The sequence below is a fragment of the Mastigoproctus giganteus genome, chromosome 10 (assembly GCF_048544385.1).
Source record: "Mastigoproctus giganteus isolate SK-2022 chromosome 10, ASM4854438v1, whole genome shotgun sequence".
Lineage (NCBI taxonomy): Eukaryota > Metazoa > Arthropoda > Arachnida > Uropygi > Thelyphonidae > Mastigoproctus > Mastigoproctus giganteus.
Window position 1 is genome coordinate 174010900 of NC_143584.1, and position 15700 is coordinate 174026599.

The window sequence follows — 15700 nt, forward strand, 5'->3', positions numbered from 1 at the left end:
AGAGCTTCCTTGGACTCAGGGGAGGTACCCATAGACTGGAAATGTGCAAATGTGACCCCAATTCACAAAGGAGGATCAAAGGCTGACACAAGTAATTATAGACCTGTGAGCTTAACTTCTGTTCCAGGAAAATTAATGGAGGCACTGGTTAAAGAAGCACTGCAGGATCATTTAGACAAGACTTCAGTTATAGCTCAGACACAGCATGGTTTTGTTAAGGGGAAGTCTTGCCTGACCAACTTGATTGGATACTATGATGCAGTCACAAAAGAACTGGATGCAGGGAATAACTTTGATATTATATACTTGGATCTTAGAAAGGCTTTTGATACTGTTGCACATGGAAGACTGCTACACAAATTGGAGCAGTGTGACGTTGGAGGCAAATTGCTGCTATGGATAAAGGGGTGGTTGAGGGGGAGAAGACAGAGAGTGGTAATCAATGGACACTGCTCATCGTGGACTAATGTTATTAGTGGAGTCCCTCAGGGCTCAGTGTTGGGTCCATTATTGTTTTCTGTATTTATAAATGATATTGATGATGGTATATCAAGCTTAATGTCCAAGTTTGCAGATGATACAAAGGTTGGCAGGGTTGTCAAGGACACTACTGACACTATGCTGCTGCAACAGGATCTGAAAGGTTGAGCAGATGGGCTGAGAGGTGGCAAATGAAGTTTAACATTGACAAATGTAAAGTACTACACATGGGAAAAAGCAACCCCAGAGCAACGTATCAACTCTGTGGTACTACACTGACAGTGGTAGAGAATGAAAGGGACTTGGGGGTGATTGTGCAGGCAGATATGAAGTTCTCTGAGCAGTGCAGACGGGCGGCAAGAGTAGCTCATGGAGTATTGTCAATGATATACAGGAATTTTTCCAGCAGGGATAAGGAGGTGATTATTCCATTGTATAAGGCAATGGTCAGGCCACACCTAGAGTACTGTATACAGGTCTGGAGGCCTCATTTCAAGAAGGATGTAGAGCTGCTGGAACGAGTACAGAGAAGGGCAACAAGATTAGTGAATGGAACAAAGAGGTGCTCTTACGAAGAAAGGCTTAAGTTTTGCAAATTACAGTGTCTGGAGACTAGGCACCAGCGAGGTGATCTGATAGAGGTGTATAAAGCCTTGAATGGTTTAAGCATGCTCAATGCTGATGGGATTCTTCCTCTAGCTCAGAAAAATCACCTGAGAGGGCATAAATTCAAATTGAGGAAAGACAGATGTAGGATAGACGTGCGGAAATTTGCCTTTAGCCAGCGGGTGGTTGGTTGGTGGAACAGACTGCCATCCCTTGTGGTGGAGGTTGATAGCCTAAATAAGTTTAAGGCTCAGCTGGACAGGTATTTTGAACGAACAGAGGAGTGAAGTGGAAGTGGGTTTTTTTTTTTTGGCTGATGCTGCATAAGCTTGCTTTCTTGCATCAAATGCCTCTACTAATGCTAATGCTATTTCTACAATGTCTTCATTTGATGACTTAATCAGTACTTCAGATTCATCATATTTTCTGATAATGACAATCTACAGAAATTCAAATCCATTGTCAACAAGTTTCTTCTGTTTTTTGAAACATTCATCCCATAGGTAGTATTGGAGTACCTTAGGTTCTAATATCTTCCTTTTTTTGATGTAATCATAACAAATAAGAAACAAAATAAATAAATAGTTGGTTATTTGCCACTATATTATATTGTAAGAAAATTTCAATTATTTAAATCAAACAGTTATAATGACCTTAAGTAAGATTCTATATTTTTCATCTAGGATCACCGTATTCAGTGCATGCGCAATCATACAGCTACCCATTTGTTGATCTCAGTCTTGAAACAAATCCTACCAGAAACATCACAAGAATCATGCTTTATTGGTGAATATATACGGTACGGATTCCTCTCAAAGGTAGGTGTATATTATGAATATATGACAGTGAAGAATAAGTATGTAATTTTTCTCTCTCTCTCTTCTGTTTTAATGTTCACCTTTATCCTTTATATTTCTGCTTTTCATTCCATCTTTCATTTTCAGAAAAATCTGCCTTTTCTTTATTCTTATTCTAATTCTCAATTTTAGTCTAGCACATCTTGGTGGTAGGCATGTGCTCAACCTAAAATTCAGTTAGGTAGTCACTAGTCCAAGACTGCATCATATTCCAAAAATGAGAAATATATGCTCTCATAAAGTGGGAAGATTATAAGTTATAGAAAAAATAACATGTTATTTATTCTATATAAGACAGAATTTATCTTTTATGACTTTATATTTTTATTCAGTTGAATATGTGAATCACAAATGTACATCTTTTGTACTCCAATGTACACTGCATTGAGTTTTAAAGAATATTATGGAAAGCATCAGCAAAGAGAGACAAACTTTGCAGCTAGCACATTTAAAGGGTGTGAAAATATGAAAAATAAAATAAAAAACCACTGACAGAAAATTCCACCAACTTTTCGAGACATTTGTTATCTTTCTCGCCAGTTACTTGCTTACAAAAACCTGATTAGTGCAATGGATAAATTTAATAAAATTGAACTGTTTGTTTCCTTGACCACTGTTTGTCTCATTTTTCCTGATCACTTAACGAATGTATTGTTTTTACTGCTTTTAAAGGTGGTACGTACTTGAGCATATGTCTGTTCTTATATTCCTCATTGGAGATCTCCTAATCTAGGATCTCATTTGACTCAATATCTCTTTATGCTTTTATACAATTTTGCCAATTCATTTATATCTCTGTGGCTCAAAATCTCTTTACCTCATTCCATCAAATTCACTTTCTCTCTGTGTTGGTCTACCAACTCAACAAATCACTCAAAACGTTTTCACTTTATTTTTGAATCTTATTTCTCTAACAGTGAAGCAATTTTCTGTGGTGATTTTAATGTTTATAACTCCATCTGACTTCAATTTCAATTTTTATGCAGTTATATAGGGCTGCTGAGGCTTTTTCTATTACTGATTACTGTATTTTACATAACTTGTTCATTTACCTACTAGAATATCAGGAAATCCTAGCATCTTTTAAACACCCTGTCTCATTAAAACCTCTTCAAAGTACATAGTTAACGTTAGCAGTTCTCAGGGCACGTTTGCTCACAATTTGGTAATGGTCTTTTCCAATGGAGCCTCTGTCACTGCCATTCTCAGCTTCATGTGATATAGCATTGTAGCAGTACAAAATTTTGTTCCCCTTTCCTTGGTTGGACTACTATTTAAAATATGATCTAAATCACCAGATCTCCTCACTCAAATTAGTCTTTTAGAATCAAAATAGTTCATCCCCCATTCCACCCTAAACTCTCATCCTTTATCAAAACAATGATATTTCAAGAAAATATGTTAAATTTGTTTTAGATAAGAGTACAGCATATCACAATTGACTTGTGTCAAAATCTCCAGCTCCATTTTATGCTTACATTGAAGCGTGCAACAGTTGTAAACCAGTTACTAGCGAAAAGAATTCCAAACTCAATTTGAAAAATCCAAGAGTAGAGACCTTTACCCTTGTCTAAATGATAGTTGCACTTTCTGATCTCTTGCCAAAGCCATTGGCAACTTCTGTCCATTCATATGTATTCCAATAGAACCATCCTGATGGTTCTGTTGCATCCTCATCTAAAGATAAAGCTGACTTATTAGCATTTTACTTTTCATCTAACTCTTGAATTGATGATATTAACAGTAAAATATTACCAGACCCCCCCCCCTTTTTCCCCCAACAGTAAGCAAGTAGAATGATCCAGGAAAATCTTGATGCCAAAGAGTCTCCTTATGGGATTTCTCCACTTGTCCTTGAAACCTGTGCTGTACAGTTAACTCCTATTGTGTACACTGTTGTTTTTCCCACTGTTGATGTTTTTTCCTGCCTGGAAATTTTCTCAGTGGGAGTCACTTCCCAGAAAAAAAAAGAAAAGTATGATAGATCACTCCTTTACAGTTATTGTTCTGTCGCAATTACCTCGCCTCATTTTCAAAATAATGGAGAAATTCATCAATCATCCTGATTAAGGGTCTGTAGAGATGCTTCAGTAGTCTGCAAATAATGTCCGAAATTTGTTATCAGTATTTAAAAACTGTGAAAAATTAAGGGTATAGAATGAATATTGTTAAGTGCAGGGGTCTGAGAAAACATTTTCAAGCTAAAAGGGTAATCTTATGTCACTAAGATTTAAGAACTGCATCTCAAGATGCAATGCACAGACACCATGATCTTCCCTTCCATTGATGGTAAACTAATGGTCTGTAGTTATTCATCTGATCCTTACCTCCCACTGTATATTGGCAAGACATTGATGCTTCTCCATTCCAAGTTGGACTACTCTTGAATGTTACTACAACCCCGTAATTAATCTTAGAGGTGTGGCATGTTCCTCTTATGCTCAGCCATATTGCCATGTCCCTCACCCAGAAAGGAAATTTCTGTTTGATACCAAGTATCTGATCAACTCACCAGTGATCTGCAGGATTATCTATGTTTCTGCCTTTCCATTGGGCAAAATTTTTATTTGGCTTACTCTTTTCCTTTTTCACATTTACAGATAATTAACTCCTTGTTATTGTTATTTGCTCTCTTGGGCAATGCTTTCTTAAATTAGCCTGCCTAATCTCTTATTGTAAGAGTTACAATACAAATTAACTTATAATTACTATATGAATCTGCACTGTCCTTCACTCTGTAATTGTCTCATGCATTTTTCTATTCTTTCAAACTCTGAATCTTTTTCATTCATCTTGGCATTGTCATTGTGCAGTAGGGTGCCTCTGTAGCCAGGTGGGCAGGAGCAGCAGTGCGTAGCACACGCTTCTTGATTAGACCGAGGTTCAAGCCCATGACCACCGAATATGGAGGATGCTGAAAGGTCAAGGAACACCGCATAGGAACTGGAGCAATATGGCCTTAGTTGCTAATGCTCCTAAAAACCAAATAACAACAACAACAACATCATTGTGCAGTACCTTCTTAATGCCCCACCCCAGCTGAAGGCTGTTCAGGGGTGAAGCATATGCAATAAATTGAGTTAATAATAATAATGGAATGAATGCAATAATGACTTTCGTGACGAAGTCTTGAAAGTAGCCCATAGTTTTCTGTACTTCCATCCCTATATATTTCTTTCCACTTGAGTCCAATACATTCTCAGTCCACAGTAATTCCCTTTCTTGAAATTTAAACTCTTGTCTACTGGTGCACTATGGCTATTGTTGCCGATGCGCCAATTGAATCTCTAAACCAACCAACCAACACTTGTCTACTGAAATCTTATTTGTCTTTATCCAGTTTAAGACATTATGGTTACTGACTGATAACAGTTCCTGTACAATCATATTAGTGATGGTACAGGAACTGTTATCATATTTGTGATTATTCACACCACTAGTAATGACCAGATTAAGAATATTCCTGCCCTCCTTATACTCTTAGTGACATGTTAGTACAAATAACAGTCATCAATAACAGTTTATTTGGAAAATTTACTGCACAGGTCAAATCTTGACCATTCAAGCAACACATAAAGACCTTTATCATGCCCTCACTATCTTGTGGTTTGCCACTTTTTATCCCCACTCTCAGCTTTCCTTAACCACTAAATGTTTCCTGGCGCAGTATAACCTTAGTTGTTTTTGCGCCAATAAAACCAAAATCAAAATCAAACTAACCACTAAATTTCTCATACCACACTGATTCTATGCTTTCCCGAAACTGCTTTGAATCTGTGTACAATCTTATTGCATTCAGGCAACTTTTTTTTTATCAGAAACAATTTCCATTTCTCTCTGTTGCATACATTCCATAAGGAAACTCATCATCCCCTATATCAGGTTGACAAAATCTCAGTTAACTCTGTTATATTACCATCCTTATTATATAAGTGGTTTAAGCTTTATATTTTCATATTATTCACTTTCTTGATACATCCCTTATAATTGCTGAACCACATTGCACATTGCTTCCATCACGTCCTTTTGTGAACTTAATTGATGAGTGATTATCTGTGGTCCTTGAGATCACAGTTCATTATTATATTATATTCACTGAGGAAGGTCTGCAAAGTGGGATCATAGTGCATTTTCATATGCAGCATTTCCAAATTAAATTTTATTTTACTTTTGTTATGTAAAACAATCTTACACCAATTGTATACCTATATCACAAATGTCTTTCAGCTTGTATAAGATTAATACAAGATACTTTGCATGACATCATTACATTTTCAAACCATTAGTATTTGACTAGGAGAAAACAAAAAAGAAGAGAGCTACCATATTACTCTCACAGTTATTAGTCTCTACACATTGGGTACCACCAAGCTCCCAAAGTACTCATGCTACCCATGTAAATGCTGTATAATAATGTAGTAGCTCCATGTCAGTCACAGAGAGTGAGTTTATATTAAGTAAAACGCCATTAAAAAAATTACTGTTGGCCAAATATTTTATTTAAAATATTTTGCTGACAGTTTAAATATTATTTTGTAGTTCTAGGACAAATTTTCTTTTTTCTTTTTTCAACATATATATAATCTTAAAAATATATAATTTTTTTTTTTGGATAGGGGACAAAACAGATAAAATGCTGAAGATTGCAAGCTGCATGGGTTCTTATGGGCAGCTGGCCACAATAACAGTACATTACCACTAATTAAGCATATTTAAAAACAGAATTTCATTTCTCTTGATCAGTGTTTATATTTATAGTATAATTTTTTTTTTTTTTTTTTTTTTTTACATTTAATAATCAAATATAAAAATACAATGCTATTATTACATGACACTAATAACATTCTTATTACGTGGTGTTAAATATTAACACCATGTAATAAGAATATGCTAATATAGTATTAAATATTAAGGAAGGTACACAAAACATAAGAAAGTAAACAAAAAAAGGAATATTACTGAAACTTAAATATTTTGAAAGGTGCAATATGAAACTATATTTTTTGACAATGCTAGTTTTCATCCTGGGGAATAGGGAGCAGAGGATAGGACATAACATTTAAACCTGCCTTCATACCATGCAGGTGCATGGTATGAAGAAGTGGGCTGTGCATGGCCTATGGTTTGGATACCCCTGTTCTAAAGCAAAAAAACTTGTAATCACTTCCTTGGTTAGGTGAAAACTGATTGTTCCAAGTTCACTCTTTCCAGTTCAGTGATGCAAAGGGAATCCATATGCCAAGGGCATGGAACTGATATGTGTATACAGTAAACCCCCGCTATTCGCGGGGGTTACGTTCCCGAGAAATGCCGCAAATACCGAAAACGCGAATACTGAGTTATGGCTCCCATAGTAATAAAGGAGTTCCGTTCCAAAGTATGAAATATATAAGAAAAACTAGTCTAAAATTTTGTCTATGTATGTATTATATGTACCTTCATAATATGACTGTACATAGACAGTACATAGTGAAATGCAAGCATAAGGAATCGAAATGAAAATAAGAAACAATTTAATATTAAATGTAATATTTATTAGAAATATCAAACAAATCTTTCAATCCAGCGCCTTTGCTATAGCTAAAACTTATCCTGCCAGTTCTATCACCAGTTTCGCTAAAGTGTTGATAAAGGTGTTTTGCCTTTTCACGAAAGATGAGTGAACTTAAGGGAATTTTATTTTGAGTTTGTCTTCTTTCCACAGATTTAAAGCTTTTTCCATTTTTTCTAATTTAACATCACGAGTTACAGAGCAAATTTTTGAAGCAATTAGCACGTTTTCACGGACACTACGGCGGATTTTTTCTTCCGATTTCTTAATTGATCGTACCATTGACTTATTGATTTTACAATGTTTTGCCACTGACGAGACACTTTCACCATTAGAAATTTTGTCTAATAACTCAATTTTACTCTCTAATGTCATCACCTTCTTTGATCTTTTCACAATTCCCTTGTTATTCGTAGCCATATTTTTGTACGGATTAGAAAACAATTTGTCCACAATAAAGTCACTTTCTTCCATTAACACACTCGAAAAAGTCTGTTTATACTAACACACTGCAAAATGGCAGATTTTTCACTTTTGTAAGCATATCAATTTATAAATTGATAAATTTATTCAATTTATAAGCATATAAATTAAAAGCAAACAACGAAACCTTCCATGACAAGCGCATAGCACATACTGAACAAGGATTAGCGAGAAATATTCACGCTCGCGATTTTGTCACCCCCCACCCACTGAGCGCTGTTTTGACCGGGAAAGATAATTTTAGCCACGCCCATGTTTTTTTATGGCAGAAAATGTTCACGGCGATTTAAAATTCACATTTTTTTAGGTTTCATTTTATATTAAATCAGCGATCGCGAATACAGATACCGCGAATAGCAGGGGTTTACTGTACTTTACTTCTGGTAATATACCTTGTGTACCTTGTGCTCCTAATCTTAAGTAATTTAGATGAATTATATTAATTGCCTGAACTTTCAAGTGATCAAGTAACAATCAGTGACTGCCTGTCTACTTGTACATGAAGTTTCAGCAGCGTTGCTCCAGCAAAAGATAAGTATTTTACTAATTTCTCTTTTTGGCTTTGCGACAATGCATTTCTCCAAGATGGACGCTATATTGTACAGTAGTTATTTCTTATACAGCATAATGGCAGTTAGTGTACTCTAGTTAAGTGCTTCGCTGACCAGTAACGTTTCCCTCCCTCTTGCTCCGTTTCGTGTCACCTCCCTGCCTGCGGCAATCTGTCTACAGCAGGAGGTCCCGTAAGCATTTGGAGAAAGCTTTTGTTTGCAGCAGTGAATAACAGGGGTAAATTTTGTGTGAGCGCCGAATATGTAGTTTTCATTTATTTGCTTAATTATGGAAGAAGAGCCTCATACTAAAAATGCAGATATCTGCAAATTATGCAAAAAGAAAATCAGTAAATTAAACAAAAGTGTAAATATTAAATGTTCGAAATGTAAATTCCAAATCTGCCAGAGCTGCTAAGGCCTTTCCCAATTAAGCCTGAAAAAGCTATCAAGCGCAGCCCGCGCGAAATTTGTGGCATACTGCTGCTGGGAAAAGCCAGCGAATGAACAAGGGAGCCCTTCCCACTCAGTCTTGGCCTCTTCCCCTAAAGTGCTGTTCGACTCCCACTTAACGCCACCTTGCCCACTGCAGCGGAATAGAAGGCGGCACTTCAGTGACAGCGAGGTGTATTCCACCCAGTTTTATGAACAGGTATATCTCGGCCAGCCTGGTAAAGAAAGCCATGTTGACATGCAGGCAATCCGGAACCTCGTTCTTCCGAACTTTATGAAAATGCCTTCACAAGACTCAAACCACTCAGAAGTAAGCATGAAAAACACCTCTGGAACTGTTCAGACTGTAAACATAACAGGCGATGTGGAAAGCCAAAAGCCCGCTCCAGTCCCAAAAAAGCACAACAAGAAGGTAGAAATCCCAAAACCTGAGAGAGAAACTAGATCTCAATCTGAATCCAAGGAACAAACTGAACAAAGGAGCCAGCAGTGCGACTGCGTGGAGGAGGAACATGCTCTGGACCCCGCACTGCGAGTGGGCCCCGTCCTGCAACAGGTGCTCACCCTTAGGACGGCATTAGAGAGTTTGTTCAAAGAGCAAGCGAACAGGGTTACAACAAATCTCCGCGCCGAAATCGTCTCCTTATGGAGCAAATTGGAGACTATCCTCCTCTCTACACAATCGGAATATGACAAAGCAACTGCCAAGTTGGAGGCCTACTTGGAGGGAAGGGCAAATCAAATGCCACAGCGTGCCCCTTCCTACGCACAAGCGCTGAGGACCACACCTTACCAGACGCCGAGTGCAGACTCTAGTGCACAACCTGCCAAACGGAAAACACTCCTAAAGCAACCAAATCTGGTCGTTCTACGCCCTGCGACACTGGACGAAACGCAATCCAGCGAAGAGCTCAAGACACAAGTAATCACCAATCTAAGAAATGACCTCAAGACAACGAGGATAAAAGCAGTTAGGAAGACCAGAAACACCGGCATACTAATAGAGACGGAAACAAAAGAAGAAGCAGAAAAGATCATCAGTAACCCAAAAATCCCAGAACTAGGCCTTACCGCGACCTTGCCCAAGCGAAAAGTACCGTCCATAACAATATATGACTTAGAAAATGACCTGACACCAAACCAGTTGGCAGACGAGATCTACCAGAGAAATTTCTCCAACTCCCTACCTAACTCTGACGCCCAAAACCTGCTCACCCCAAAGTACTCCTACAAATCTAAAGACGCTAGATCCACCAACTGGATTGTGGAACTTACCCCTGTCGCCTGGCAGGCCCTGAAAGGACAGACACGGATCTTTGTAAACTGGAGCAGCCACCGCTTCTGCGAGCACGTGGGTGTGCTCAAATGCTTCCGTTGTTGCAAATATGGCCACACTACACATACTTGCAAACAAACGGCACCAACCTGTGGTCACTGTTCTGAAAAAGGCCATTATTATAACAACTGCCCAAATAAAAGCACACAACCAGTTTGTACAAATTGTAAAAGCCTAAAAATTAACTCTGCGCACTCCATAAGAGACAGCAAATGCCCAGTGTACCTTAAGGCTAAGCGTTTATACCAGGAAAGACTCGATTATGGGGACACGCCTTAAGGAGTACAACACCACTGAGGTTAAGTTCATACAAATAAACGCACAAAGGGCCAGGGCAGTGGCCGATCAGTTACGACTCAAAGCTGAAGAGGAGAACATTGATGTCTTAATTTTGCAAGAACCATATGCCCACATGAAAATGGTCCGGAGGTACCCCCTAAAATACAAGATCATCCAGGCGGAGGATGAGACTCCCTGGGCAGCCATTGTCATCCGGAATCCAGACATCACAGCTACCAGAATTACCCACCTCTGCACTGCTTGGGCCGCATGTGCTCACATTGTTACCGCCATTGGAGCCCTTTATGTTGTGGCCCTGTACTGCCGCCCAGGTGAGGACATCACCTTCGCTATAAATTACCTTTACACGGTAATCAACACCTTTCCAAACTCGAGAATAATCATTGGCGCAGATGCCAACTGCAGATCCCCAGTGTGGCACGGTCACACACCTGATCGACCGGGCACAAGGAACGGTCAAAAACTAGAGGAGTTCCTGGCAAACGCACCAGTAACGGTATTAAACCTCCCACACAACCTGCCGACCTTTTGCAATACGTTGTGGGAGTCAACTATAGATGTCACCATGGCCTCCAGAAACATAGCCAGCAATATTACTGGGTGGTCGGTGCAAGATGCCTGGACCACCTCTGACCACCGTGCCATAACCTTCCAGCTTAACCGCTCACTAACTAGGAACCCAGTACCAAGACAAATACAGCACAGGTATGCTGTTCAGAAAGCAAACTGGGACACCTTCCAGACTGAAATCTCAGTTGCCTTACAGGAACATAATGCCCAACTCCAGACCACTAGCAACCCGGAACTCCTTCAGCGAAAGACAACAGCCCTCATCACTCAGGCCTGTGAAGCTGCAATACCTAGGAAACACCCAGCCCCGGGTGCAGTGCCATGGTGAAACCAGGACTTGCAGCACCTTAGAAAGGAAACTCATATCCGACGCAAGGCTTTTCAAAGGGCCCGAAGATCTTGGCCAGCTGCAGAAGTGGAGGCCTTACGGCAGCGTTACAGAGAAGCGAGAAATGCCTACACCGCGCAGATACGTCACTGCAAACAGGAGACTTGGCAGCGATTGGTCACAACTACTGGCAATAACGATCCCTGGGGGGGTGGTCTACAAGATCACCACAAACAAGTTCCCTCGGGGGGAGGTTGTCGCTACTACTAGAACTCCACAAGGTGCCATGACTACAAACTGGGAAAGCACCATAAACAATATTCTTGACGTGGTCTTTCAACCACCGGCTGAATCACAGACTGATAATCAGAAGAAAATGTGCCAAGATAATGCGACCTACAATAACCAAGCAATGGAAATGCCTTTCACCAGGGAGGAGCTAACTGCAGCAGCATCAACTATCAGAGGAAATAAATGCCCAGGGCCAGACCTGCTAGAACCAGAAATTGTTAAAAAGACAGTAGAACATGCCCCTGACCTGATGCTAAATCTTTACAACAAATGCCTCCAGACAGGAGCCTTTCCAACATCTTGGAAGGTTGCCAATGTTAAACTTATCCTAAAAAATCCTTCCAAGTCGCCTATCCTCCCAGACTCTTACAGGCCTATAGCCTTGCTCTCCGTGGTCAGCAAGCTCTTCGAGCGCCTATTACATGCTCGTCTCCAACATCACTACAATACTGCAGGACTAGCAACGCCCAACCAGTTCGGCTTTCGACAGGGTCATTCTGCCATAGATGCCCACAAGCACCTCCTGGAGAAAGTGGAGAACTGCAACAGAAAATACTTCTTGGTGATCTCTGTGGACTTCGCTGGGGCATTCGACACACTTTGGTGGCCGAGCGTCCTGGCCAGACTCAGAGCTGCAAATCTTCCCAGTAACCTCTATCAGACCTTACAGAACTACCTATCCAACAGATTCATAGTAGTGAATGCGCCCTATCAGACCCTCTCTAGAAGCATCCACCGGGGCTGCCCGCAGGGTTCGGTCCTGGGACCATTCCTATGGAACATCGTCTTGGACACCTTCCTCGTCTCGGACCTCGGAGAAGTGGATGCTCAAGCATTTGCCAATGACCTCATTCTCTCCGTCTCGGCGAACTCAAGGGAAAAACTGGAAGAATCTGCAAACCTGGCCTTGGAGCTACTGCAGAACTGGGCAAAACAGAATCACCTGAGAATATCACCAGAAAAAACCAACTCAGCCTTGCTGAAAGGGAACTTGGACCTACGACGGCCTCCTCAAATTAAGATAAACCAGAGGACAATAAAATTCTCCAAACAACTCAAGTATCTAGGGGTCATCCTTGACCACAACCTATCCTTCAAAGACCACCTGCAAAACATCCGAACCAAGATTAGGAAATATGCTGCCCTCGTTGCTAGGGTGGCTCGAAGGGACTGGGGCCTTGGCCGGCGTACGCTACATATCTTCTACAAAGCCATATTCATACCTATCATCACATATGCCTCTGGCGTATGGTATCACAAGGCTACTACCGCAGTCAACCGACGTATCATCAACTCAACCCAAAGGTCGATTCTACTATTTACTTCTTGTGCCTGCAGCACGGTGAGCACCCACGCTTTACAGGTCTTGACCGGAGTCCTCCCCCTTGATCTGGAGATTGTGAGCAAAGGTTTACTTTACCATCTTGCAAAGGGCACCTCAAGGGCCTGTCTCGGACATACAACTGACCCAGCAAATAACCGCACCGCTGAAAAGAAGAGGCTCTACGCTCACCTGCTGCAGGTGTGGCAAGAGAGATGGACAAACTCCCATACAGGGGAGATAACCAGAAAGTTTATACCTGACGTCGGCAGGGTCTACCCTAAGTTCCCAACGTGGTTCTCACCTGGACTCCATGCAGCATACCTTCTCACCGGACATGGTGCCATCAATGCCAAACTTTGCCTTTTGGGAATTGAAGAGGACCCTACCTGTATTTGTGGTGGTCTAGAGAGCTGGCAACATCTAATGTATGATTGCCAGCTTTATGACGACCTCCGCAACATCTTAATAACAAAGATCTTATATTGTCCTAGAGGACGGGAACACAACATACTGGAAACAAAACAAGAGTACCTGGCTTTCTCCTGCTACGCCCAAGAGCTGTTCGCAAGAAGACGAGTGCTCGCTGCAATCGAGCAGAACTGAACCCTATACATGACAACCAGGAATAACAACTGAACCTACTTAATAAAGGACAAGAACTGACTTGACTAAACTGGACGGGACCTTGTCCCATGAGTGATATCCCAAATGGGAACACCAATGCCACTGAAGACCAACTGCAGCTTGCTGCTCGCCATCTTGGCTCTCCAACCATGCTCCCTTGCATGGTCCTATCTTTTCCTATCTCCCCCGGCAGGGAGAGGGGACGGTATCTTCCGTCCCCTCACCTCCTTGCCACTCCCCTCTTCGCCTGGTGGGGCATGGGCCTGCCCCTCCGATTATCTGGGGTCGCCTTCTCTATCGTCCCCATATTTCTGTCTTTCCCCCCAGCCTTCTGTCTCCCCCCACCTCTACCTAATACGCAAGTGTACCCCACATAACTTAAAATTTAATAATGACTAAATTTAATTCCGTTCACAGTAAACTCATTTGGCCTTTCTACACAATTTTCTTAACCCCCACTGAGCGAAAATTTCATTTTATTATATATATATATATATATATATATTTTATTATTTTTTTTTTTTTTAAGGTCCTAGCCACTGAAATCTCAGGAAATTAGGTGGCAGGACCTGCCAGAGTAAATATTTCAATACTAGTGTACCTGGTCTGCCTCCACGAGGCATAGTGTGGACAACGTTAGGCCCCAGCAGGGGTCTAGCGGCTAAATGGCCAGAAAAACAACGATACACAACACTACACTCATACAATATCCATACACTTTTAAATCTCTGGCCTTTACAGTGAACTGTTACACCCACAATGAAAGCAACGCGGAGATGGGGGAAACCCCTAGTGCTGTTAGACACGAACACACTATACACTATACACTATGTACTTTACTTCTTCAGTATTAGCTTAATGTGTATAAATACAACCTTGTCCTTCATATCCCAAGGATCATATTTGACCTTTTCTTGCGATAACTTCCTGCAGAACTTAATGGGGTTTTTTTGATGTCCTTATCGGCAATATTTATTGTTTGCCAAAAGATTGTTGACAAAGACATGCATACTTTTTCTTAATGAAAGGCTTCAAATAAATAGAAAAATTATCCTCTTAGGTTAGGTTTGTTAGGTTAAGATTATAAGCCTATCAGTTTAAAATTGTATGGTTGATTCTTCAGGTAAATGTATTTTAACCCAGCTTGTTTCACTTTTTTCACATGATCATATATAAAATAATCTTATTAATAAACATGTGCCCTGTAATTTCCCATAACGGTATTTGTTCCAGAATTCTTATATGCCTACTATTAGTCGAGCACATTGTTTATATCCTGTATATTGAAATTAGAAATATATTACTTTTTTTCAGCGTCATTTAGAAATGAAGGAACTTGAATACATTGAAAATTCTATAAATGCTATTATTCAAGAAGGTGTTGATGTCAAACGAGGTGTGATGCCATTAAATCAAGTTCTAGAAACATATCCAGATATTATAATGCAAGAAGAAATGGTAATATATAGATGTGTGTGTTTGTATGATTAGAATGAAAAAGTATGTTTTAAAACCAATATTTATCATCTACAAATTAGAATATCACTAGCTAGTTTTACAATATAATGATGGTAATCAATATAAAATAGCAACATTTAACACTGAAATATGACAACAACATGCAATACGGAAACCTATATGTATTAAATATTACAATACTTATAAGCTAAAGCTAGTTGCCTGCTTTATTTTTTTATTTGAAAAATTTTTTTTGGTTTAAGAAAACAACAAAAAACTTTTTTTTTTTTTTTTGATTAAGTTAGTGTTTGACCTTTTTCTAATGGATTACAACACATATTAAATGTAATTTTTTTTATTTATTTTAATGAAAAATTTGAATTTACATCTGTTTTTTCAGCAAACCAAAACTTATCAGTTATTCTAAAAAAATGAAAGCATTGTAAACATAAAACATAAACATGAAACTAATAACTATTATTCTCTTC

At 39.6% G+C, this 15700-nt stretch overlaps 1 protein-coding gene across 2 annotated transcripts in view; it reads left to right on the plus strand.

Moving 5' to 3' along the window:
• LOC150079536 (alanine--tRNA ligase, cytoplasmic-like) overlaps positions 1-15700 on the plus strand; it is a 292244-nt gene that overhangs the window by 170279 nt on the left and 106265 nt on the right. For both annotated transcript variants that reach the window (XM_090382564.1, XM_090382565.1), the window contains exons 14-15: positions 1770-1904; positions 15069-15212. In XM_090382564.1, coding sequence (XP_090238690.1) covers positions 1770-1904; positions 15069-15212 — 279 coding nt within the window. The remainder of the gene's footprint in view (positions 1-1769; positions 1905-15068; positions 15213-15700) is intronic.